The 10,671-nt window shown below is 35.9% G+C and overlaps 1 protein-coding gene across 1 annotated transcript; it reads left to right on the top strand.

Moving 5' to 3' along the window:
• The first annotated feature begins 8,146 nt into the window (after positions 1-8,146).
• Positions 8,147-9,025, top strand: LOC107013325. The gene is made up of 2 exons (XM_015213264.1): positions 8,147-8,289; positions 8,686-9,025. The coding sequence occupies exons 1-2, from the start codon at positions 8,147-8,149 to the stop codon at positions 9,023-9,025; spliced, it is 483 nt and encodes a 160-aa protein (XP_015068750.1).
• Positions 9,026-10,671: the final 1,646 nt, after the last annotated feature.

The following is a 10,671-nucleotide window of genomic DNA, read 5'->3' as shown; positions in this document are numbered from 1 at the left end:
GGTGCTCCTTGTTAGTAGAGAATGACTTACTTAGTAGAAATATCCTTATCCTTTACCTATTTTCCCGTGTAGGTGTAGCTATTAGAGAATCAATGTAAAGGCTAAAGAATATGACCCGACCTTAGATAAGTAGGGATCCCTTATCCGGTAAGGGTAGTACTGGGATTATATGTCTAGCTCTCATGGTCTTTGTCGGTTAAAACTAGCCCCCACAAATGTATGTAAATAAACTAAGACTTCTTAAGGTTGTACTACTTAGGGTAGGTGGTGGAATGTGACGTTACCTATCCACTGCACAAGTAGACATTTGGAGGGACTCTTGGTGTGTCCTTATATGAAATGTATGAATGGGTAAGTACATGACGTATATAAATTGTTGTGACTTATGATCAACGTTAAGTAAGCATGTGGATGTTATGACTTGTATGATTAAATTGATGAATTTGATGTGCCTATTCTATGTTTATTCCTAAGGAGAACTAAGTGGAAGTGGTAGTATGGAATTCTAATTTCACATTGCACCAAGTGTAAATTGGGGGTTTTCTTGGAAGATGGTTCTTAAGTGAAGTTCCTAAGTATATATATGTTTCCATAGTATCCTTGAATAGTGACTTGTAAAAATGAAATGAAGAATGCTTATCCTTTATAGTCTTGAGGATCTCTTAGGTGAGTATTGAGGAGATTGTATGGGCAATCTCCTTATGTCTTAGTTAGGGGAGCCTTAGGATAAATAAGGATAGGAGTAGTTCATGTGTAATTTTGGGTTTACTGCAAGTATGCTTTTATGAAAAGAAAAATTGAAGTTTTACTTTATGTACTAAATGATGATACTATATGATTCTTTGTAACTTAATTCATGAATATTTTTTACCAAAATAGCATGACTTATATGTTTCAACTAAATTGTCCCTTTTCTCATGATTTTGCATAATTCCATACTTTGTACAATGTTTGTACTAACCCCATATTTTTCTATACTCTATAAGTATAGGTTTGAGGCAAGTTGAAGCTTAGAAGGCATGCTTGGGAATCGACTCTCTCAAGACTAAGTATGTCCTCATATATTAGAGGGCATAGTCTATGTTTCTTTAGCTTCTTCTTTTAAGACTTGTCAATACTTATTATGTATTTCTTTCAATGTAAAGGGCCGTGTCCCTAAGATATTTTCGATTTCTCTTTAAGATTGGCTTGTGACAACGAGACTCACTCCTTAGTAGTTAAAAGTTTCTTATTATTATTGTAGTGAAAAGTTTTAAATTCCGCACTACTTTACATATCTTATGTGATTAATGATAGATAAGAGGTTTTTGCACGAACTCTATGAGGTCGAGTACGCCGTCTTCTGACAAAAGAGTACTACTTTATTCTAAGGTGTACATGGGGGTCGTAACATATTCTCATTGATATATATCTTTGCATACTCTTCTGCCGAATAAGTAGACATAACAGGGATAAAGTGGTCAACCTATCTACCACCACCCATATTGAGTCATTTTCCCCTTTTGTCTGAGGCAAACCCACTAGAAGTCCATATTAATGTCTTCCCACTTACATGTTGTAACTTGCGTTTCCTGAAGTATGCCACCCGGCTTTTGGTGCTTGGCTTTTACTCGTTTGCAATTTGGATACTTTGAAACAAATTCCACTATGTCTCTTTTAAATACATTCCACCAAAATACTTCCCTAACTTCATGATACATCTTAGTAGAACCAGGATGAATCTAATAACTGGAACCATGAGCTTCCTCTAGGATCCGCTTCCTCAAGTCATAAACATTGGGCACATACAATCTTTCTTGGTACCTCAAAACACCATGACACCCCAAGGAAAATGACTTATTAAGCTTACCATGAACCGATTCCTTTAACTACATATATGATGGATCAAGGTGTTGCTCAGACTTCACCTCAACCACCCAAGACGATTTGGAGTTATGATGAATCATAAAACCACCATTAGGAGATCTTGTAATATAACACCCAACCAAGACAACATATGAACATCTTTCACTTAATCCTTCTTATCGCCTTCCACATGAGACACACTACCCATGGTCATACAACTTAGAGCATCCGCAACCACATTGACCTTACCAGGGAGGTAGAGAACTCATGCCATAAAATTTTAACAATTCCAATCACCGTGGTTGTCAGAGATTTAACTCCTTTTGAGTAAAAATATATTGGAGATTCTTGTGGTCAGTATACGTATTAACATTAATACCACATAGGTAACACTTCTATATTTTTAAGGCAAACACCACGACCACTAATTCAAGATCATGAGTTGGGTATCTTGTCATGAACCTTGAGTTTCCTATAGGCACACACTATAGCCTTCCAGTGTTGAATAAGGACACAACACAATCCCACTCGGGATGCATCACAATATCCGACAAAACCCTTGGTACCCTCTGGTAACGTACACACCGAAGTGGTGGTAAGACTATCTTTCAAGATTTGGAAACTTCTTTCACATGCCTTCGACCACTCAAATTTCACATTTTTTGTGTCAAGGTAGTCAAAGAAGATGTAATGGACGCATAGCATCCACAAATCTCCTATAGTACTGGCTAGACCCAAAAATCTTCTTATGTCGGTTGGAGCCAAAAGTCTAGGACAATTTCTAACCACCTCAGTTTTCATTGTATTTGCCTCTATACCCTCACTAGAGATGATATAACCTTGAAATGCGACCGACCTTAAACAAAAATCAGACTTGCTATACTTGGTAAATAGTTGATGTTCCTTCAAGATTTGTAACACCACTCTCAAATGACCCATATGATCACTCTCATTTTTTGAATACACCAACATGTCCTCTATGCAAACAGTCACAGAATCTGTTAGATTTGGGAAAACCTATTCATTTGGTCCACGAAAGCCTCCGGGGCATTGGTGAGACCAAACGACACCAATAAGAACTCATAGTGACCATATCTAGTTTAAAATTACGTTTTGGGGATACCTTCATCTCTCACTCTAAGTTTGTGATAGCCCGACCTCAAATCACCTTGGAGTTGATCAAATAAATCATAAATCCTAAGAAGAACATATTTGTTCTTTATAGTTATTTTATTAAGTTGACGCTAAGTAATACACATCTTAACGGACCCATCCTTCATTTTCACAAATAGAACCGGAGCACCCCATGGGAAGTACTTGGTTGAATGAAGCCTTTGACTAGTAAATCCTTTAGTTTAGATTCAACTCTTTCAATTCGGATGGAGCCATCAAGTAAGAAGTAATTGAAACTGTATTTGTATCCGGTAGCGAATCAATTGAAAAATAAATTTCCCATTCGGGAGGAATTTTGTGGAAGATCACTAGGAAAGACCTCCGGAAATTCGCTCACTACGGCGACTAACTCAATGGGAGGAAATTCGGTGTCTAAATCTTGACTCTCACAATATGTTTTTATCACGCTTTGGAGATCATCCTACAAGCCTTTAGACAAGAAATGATACGACCTCTACAAATAGAACTTCCCCCCCTTCCACTCTAAGACGGGTTCATTAGGAATGTTAAACTTTACCACTATTGTTCTCTAATCAATGGAAGAAAAACAAGCATGTAACAAATCCATTCCAAAAATGACATCAAAATAAACCATATCAAGCTCTACTAATTCCATATGGGTAGCTATATTTGTACTACCTCGAAAATGACAAAGGTGAAGCTAGATCCTGATATGTTTTTCATGAGGGTATAATGTCGTAAACTGGTCTATAATGTGGTATTGAGGAAGTTTCTATAGTTTTAGATTATTTGGAAATGAAACGTAAAGGGAAGACTAAGACGTTCAACGAATAAGTCACCTATGTGCCTCATGTGTGGTTATGTGTTTAAATGTGTGTTTCATGATATTATATGTTACTTACATGATTTATTTATAGTTTTTATAGGATGCATGTTCAGTTTCATGAGGCTTGGAGGTCAAACGTCCATGATGTTTGAAAGGTTTGCATTAAAATTATCTTGTGTAACTTAGCATGTTTCATCGAGTTTTACGTGTTCTTTTTGGGTGAAATTTATATGGTAGGTCCTTAACACATATACAAACATATTTGGGTTCTAAACGTCCGGGAAAACATCCCCAACGACCACCGAGGGGTCCTTGAGGAAGGATCCTTTATTTGAGCAAAGACTGCCCAAAACAGTCCCAAACAACGGAGGTAATAGGCGGCGCGTGGGCCAGTCTATGTGCCTTTGATGGGTGTATTGGGTCAGGACTTAGGATTGGTAGAAGTAAAATCTAAGAACTAGCCTCAATCAAAAACCATTGACCAAAAGGACGATCTGTTGGTTGGGAAACGACCAGTCGTTTGGCAACTGTCTGAGAGATGGATTCGTGCGCAAATTCACCGTAACTTTCGAGGTGAAATGTTAATATCATACCACGTCCAAATAAGACTTTGGGCGGTTAAATAAAGGTAATTTGGGTATTTTAAGCCTTAAAAGTTCATGAGAATTCATTCTTCCATATCAAAAAACCCAAAATATCCTAGAAACTGTCTAGAACTCCGTTGAAGCTAAAACTCAAGGAAGAGGTTTGATTGGAGATTTGATTGGTAATTCTTCATCAAATTTGTTTATTAGAATCAATAAGGTATGGGTTTTGATCCTTAAAACTCTATTAATGAAGACACAATCTTCAAAGTGATTTTCAAAGAGTTCTTCAAAGATGAGTTTTCTAAATTGAAATATTTTCATGGGATATTGCATTAAAGGTTTTAAATCATTGATTATTTATTGAATTTTGTTATTTAGATGATTTTAACTCAATTAAACTGTGAACCATCTAATTGATGAACCCTAGTTTTTGACTAATTTATGGGTTAAGTGATATGGTCTTAATGCTTATGAATTCTAGTGTAGCTTTCTATGGACTGTTGAATGATGTAATAATTGTATTCATTTGATGTCTCATTGGTATTATATTGATAAACCTATATTGAATTGACTTAGATTCATTTAGTATTGAGATAATTGTATTGAATTGATGTTCATGGCCATTGGTAAGGGCCTTATGGTATTGAATTGGACAATATAGACATGGATTGAAGTGGAGAGAATGGAATGGTGGTACGCTTGCCTAATTCTCTTTATTTAATGTTAATTATACTTGAATTATGCTATGATTGGTAAGTTACACTAATGGTGGCGGTGCTATGTTCTTCATTTTCAATTGATGTGGCCTTGTCGGCGTTACTTTATGTAATATGAGTATTATGGCCTTGTGGGCACTACTATAAAGTATTGTGATGATGTGTGTAGTTGATTATGTGAAGTATAATAATATCTACCTATATGTGATTAAGTGAAAGTATGTGTTCTAATGATGTTGTTAGTTATCATGTTAGACTATGACTATGTTCTTGTATGTGTAGTCTTAGAGTTGATGCATGGTTGTTTCTACTTGAATATATGAGTCTATAATGGTTATATTGATGATGTTATAGTATTTAAGATAATGACCTAAGGATGATGTTGGTTGTGCCTATGTGCCTCTAGAATGACATGCTAAAGGTTATGTGTAAAGTGTGGTGTATCTTTTATGGAGACTCATGTCCCTTACTTCATACATGTATGAATGTTAAAATGAGATGTCTTGAATTAAAATGCTAAAGCCTCTTAGTATTGAATGTATAAATTGCATGTGACCTTGTATAATGTTCGGAGGGTCTTTATGTGCAATCTCTAACCTAGTAGTAAAGTTATGAACATTGAAGTCGAAAGTCGTAATGGTATCCTTCATGTAATGAATGATGGACTTATGTTTTATTAGCTGGAACGACATCATATCTTCCTTACTAAATTGATGATGAGCTATCTTTGTTGCCAATGTAAGGTAGCCCTAGAGGACCTCTTTGGTAGGATGAATGTGATTGGCTTATGAACTTGATATGGAACTCCTTTGTATGATCCTTTAATGTAAATTACTCTATGAGAACAAAGTCTAGCACCTAGTGAGTATGGTAAGATAAATAGCTCTAGTTAAAGGACGAGGCTAGAGTACAAAGTAAGCCCTTCATTTTCCTTAAACATGTCCATACATGGGATGTGTCAAAGTTGTACCATTGGCAAGTAGAACACCCTCATTAGAGTAGGTGACAACTCTGGATTCCATGTTTATCTATCATGGTCTTTGTCGGTTAATGCCTATTCTCATCATATGGGATACCTACTAGTATTGAAGATGTTTTATGAAGTTTAGATGGTGGTATGGGACGCTATCTAGACATTGCACAATAGTCTGTGAGGATGTTAGTGAGAGTCCCTATGTCTTGTCCAACACCATTACTTGAATTTCCTTTATGTGATGGATGTCTCCTAAATGAACTAATAAATGTAATGACTTAAGTTACAAAAGTATAATAAATGAATAAGTACTTAGCTAGAGTAGTTAAGGGTTGTCTAGTTAAGATGTCAAGGGGGCATAGGAATGGTCACTTTGTATCTTACCTAGATAAGTCTTAAGAATTTCTTTATTTAGGGAAGATGGTTGATTATGTGGACATGATCCAAACATCGTTAGTCTTAAGGAAAAAATTTAGGTAATCTTGAAGAGTTCAATCATGGACGTTAACTTCTTGATTTTCTTAAGAAAGTCTTTTGATAACCTTTAGAAGGGAGAATGTCATATTATATGTATGTTGTTGTATTAATTGAGAATGATTCTACCTTAAGTAGTCTATAGGATCTCTTAAGTATGTGTAAAAGGGATTGTATGGGTGGTCTCTTCACAACTCACTCAAGTGAGACTTAGAATCACCTTTGGTAGGAGCATCTGATGTTTATGTATTTGGTGTATTGTAACTATGTGAATCTCATTATAGGTGGTCTTAAAGATCATTTAGGTGTGCCTAGAGAAGATGTATGAGCGGTCTCTCTTTGTCTTAGATAAGTGAGTCTTAGGATAGCTTCTAGTGAGGAAATTACATGCTATAAAGTGTTTATGGTGAAGATAAGAGACTTCACAGTACAGTGAAGGAACTTGATTGTAACAGTGATATAGTGCACTGTAAGATTTCTTTAAAAAATTTCCTTAATTGCCTAAGTGATTTCTTATGTATTTCTACGGTTTTAAATGTCATTCTTATGATTATGATATGATGTTTTAATCAAAGAGAGCATGTTTCTAATAAATGTCCGTTTTCATGATTTTATTCATTATGGCATACTTAGAACATGTGTTTGTACTAATTCCATTCTTTTATCTATCTCTAAATTCATCCATAGGTGAAGGTGCTTGTGGAGAGCTAATGTTGGATTATAAGATCATTCAAGGAAGTTAAAGTATGTTAACATTTGATTCGAGGTCATAAATTTCTTTTATTTCCTTTATCGAAGTATTGTAATAGATTTAGTAGTACTTATTTCTATTGTGTACAAGTTGTGTCCCAAAGTATTCTTGTATCTAAGATTTGATGAAATAAGACTTAGTATTTCGTATGAGTTTTATATGACAAATACTTTAAAGACTTATAGAATTTTTGTGAAAAGTTTTAATTCTGCACTACTTATTATATGTTTATATGTGATGAGTGATATAAAAGGGCTGGTACAAGACCTCCGAGAGGTCAAGTACGCCGGTCCACGACCTAAGGGATTCCCTAACTTCTAGTTTATCGGTGAGGGTCATGACAAGCTTCGTATCAGAGCATAGGTTATGAAAATTGTGTTAGGAATCCAAAAGTCTCATCAAGTAACCTCTAGTAGAGTCTTAAACATCAGTGCGAGTCGCGACACATCTATGGGCGAGAGGCTATAGGACAATAGAGTTTTCCTTCTTTTCTACTCATATGTTGTGACGTAGAGTAAAGGCTATGAGTACTCTTTTCTTTTGGTTTTACTTATGTTAGAGGAGATGAATACGCGGAGGAAACTTGCTTAGAGAGTTGAGGAGAATGGTGTCAATGAGGAGATTCCTCCTAAAGTTGAGAAAGTTGAGAAAGTTTCTTACGGTGCTCGAGGTTCTTAAGGTGATTAAGCCCCTATCGAAGGTAAAGGTAACGAGGTTCCGGTTGGTACCCTGGACATGACTAATGGGGAGATTGGAGAGGCTTTAATTACTTTAGCCCGCGCTTTGACTACCCATGTGAATATAGTTATTGCAGGTTGACTGAATGTTGTGGAAAGCACTATGATATCTAGATTGAGAGATTTTGTGAGGATGAATCCTCCTATCTTTCTTCGATCAAAGGTGGGAGAAGATCCCCAAGAGTTCCTAGATGGTGTATACAAGGTGTTGACTGACATGGGGGTTACTTCTTCGGAGAAGGCAAAGTTAGATTCGTACTAATTGTGGGATGTTTCTCAAGTGTGGTAAACTCAATGTAAAGATAATAGGCCAGTTGAGTTGGGTCGTATTGAGTGAGAATAATTTATCAAAGATTTTCTTGGAAAGTACTTTCACTGTGAGAGAAGGGAGGTGAAGGTTGAATAGTTCATTAATCTCAAGCAAGACAATATGAGTGTTGAGAAATATTCTTTGAAATTCTCTATGTTGTCTAGGTATGTTCCATCCCTTGTGTCTAACCCTAGGGATGAGCTGAGTAGGTCTGTGACGGGTGTTGCCAACCTAGTGGAAGAAGAATGTCGTACGGCCATGCTACATGATGATATGACCCTAGCTAGACTCATGGTGTATGCTCAATCAATTGAGTAGTCTAAGCTTTGTAGGATTGCTAGAAACTTGAAGAGGAGTGGTTCTAGTGATCAAGGTCAACCTAGGTTCAAAAAGAGGGCTCAAACCCAAGATGGACCTAATGCTCCTAAGGTCAAACTTGAGAATGGAAATGGTTCTCAAAAAGCAAAGCCTACTTGTGCTACTTGTGGAAAGAAGAAATATGGGGAGTGTTTACGGGGTACCGACAGTGATTTTGGATGTGGTAAAGATGGACACAAAGTGAGGGATAGTCCTACTAGAGATGGTAAGCAAGTTGCTCCTAATGTTCCAAAGAATGATGGTCCAAATAAGAGGTGTTTCTATGCACTCCATCTAAGTTGGGGAGTGTCGTGAATAGTGGATTTTCGATTGATTGTCTCATCTCTTCTATTCAACTCAAGCTTGAGCGTAGAAAGTCATAGAAGTATGTTGGATGTTGCATTGTGTTTAGGGGTCTTGATTAAATTGAAGTTCATTGATTCCTTGCATTGTGCATTTCATAAAGTTATGATTATGTTGTAAAGTGTGTTTATATGATTTTATCTTTCATATTAACATGTTTCCATCAAGAATTGCCTAAAAGTTGCAGTTTTGGAAAGATTTGCATAATTCACTGTAGCTTTTGCATTTTACTGTAAAATTTTTGAGAAATTAAATAATTCATTCTTTTGGTCGAAAATTGTTTTAAGGTTATTAGAACATATGTATTTCAGCATAATATTGAATATCAAATAAGTTTTTCATAAATGCAATGAAGGATGTGAGACTTATGTCATGATGAGTTTTAGAATTTAATGTAGTTTCTTGTTGTGTTGTGATGCTCTTGATTATGTGAAATTGATGTTTCTCCTTTTATTATGTGTTATATGGTATGGTCATGAGCTGTTAAGTTAAATCTCTATTCTTGGAAGTGTTCGGGGTGGCAAAGTGTCATTCGAGGATGAATGTTTTCCAAGTGGGAGAGATTGTAGTACCTCGAAAATGACATCGATGGAGCTAGAGTATAATGTGTTTTTAATTAATGTATAAGGTCCTAAATTGGTCTAAAATGTGGTATTGAGGAATTTTCTAGAGTTTTAGGTTATTTGTATGGTAGGAGGTGTAGGTCTCCTATTTGATGGTTTGAAGTAGGTGAACCTTCGCTCCTTTGTAGCGATTTGATTTATAAGACTTTGGAGATAGTTCATACCGTAAGTAATCGATTGCAAATGGCCTATAGTTGGCAAAACTCTTATGCCGATCATAGGAGAAGAGAGCTGTAGTTTGAAGAAGGTGATAAAAAGTACTTGAAAATTTCACCTACTAAAGGGGTTGTTAGATTTGGCAAGAAAGGGAAGTTGAATCCTCGTTATGTGGGTCCCTATGATAACTTGCAAAGGGTTGGTAAAATTGCGTATGAATCAAAACTTCCTAGTGAATTGGCTTCGGTTCATCTGGTTTTTCATGTTTCCATGCTTAAAAATTTTATCGGTGATCCCGAGTCTATTCTTCCTATAGAGGGTCTTTGTGTGAAGGATAACCTCTCTTAGAAGGAAGTTCCTGTGAAAATTATTTATAGGCAAGTCAAGAATTTAACGAATAAAAAGGTAGCTTCCGTAAAGGTGTTATGGGAGGCCGAGGCCGACATAAAGTACCGTTACCGTCATAAATTTGATAACTAAGGTTAGTACTGCTTACTAATAATGAAAATCATGACTAAAATTTATGTTGCTTTGATTTTTAGTGATGTTTTTCAAAAAGTGCATTTTTTGATATTGTTATAGTGAATTTCTGTGAAATTATGCATCTGAACTTGAAATTTTTCTCTTCAGCTTCTTTGAGTTATAGTGTGCATTTTGGTACGTTGAGTCTTTATGAAATTATATGTAGTATGTTGATAAGTCGAACTTCGGAATAATTAACTCATCTAAGGCATTTTGAGTTCATATTGTTTTTATGAGAAGGATATTCCTCATAATGTAATGTTGATCCTTATAGGTGGTAAATGAAGTTTTAAATTG

Source organism: Solanum pennellii, chromosome 3, assembly GCF_001406875.1.
Source record: "Solanum pennellii chromosome 3, SPENNV200".
Taxonomy (NCBI): domain Eukaryota; kingdom Viridiplantae; phylum Streptophyta; class Magnoliopsida; order Solanales; family Solanaceae; genus Solanum; species Solanum pennellii.
Note: the sequence above shows the minus strand (reverse complement) of the source record. Positions and strands in the feature narration are given on the sequence as shown.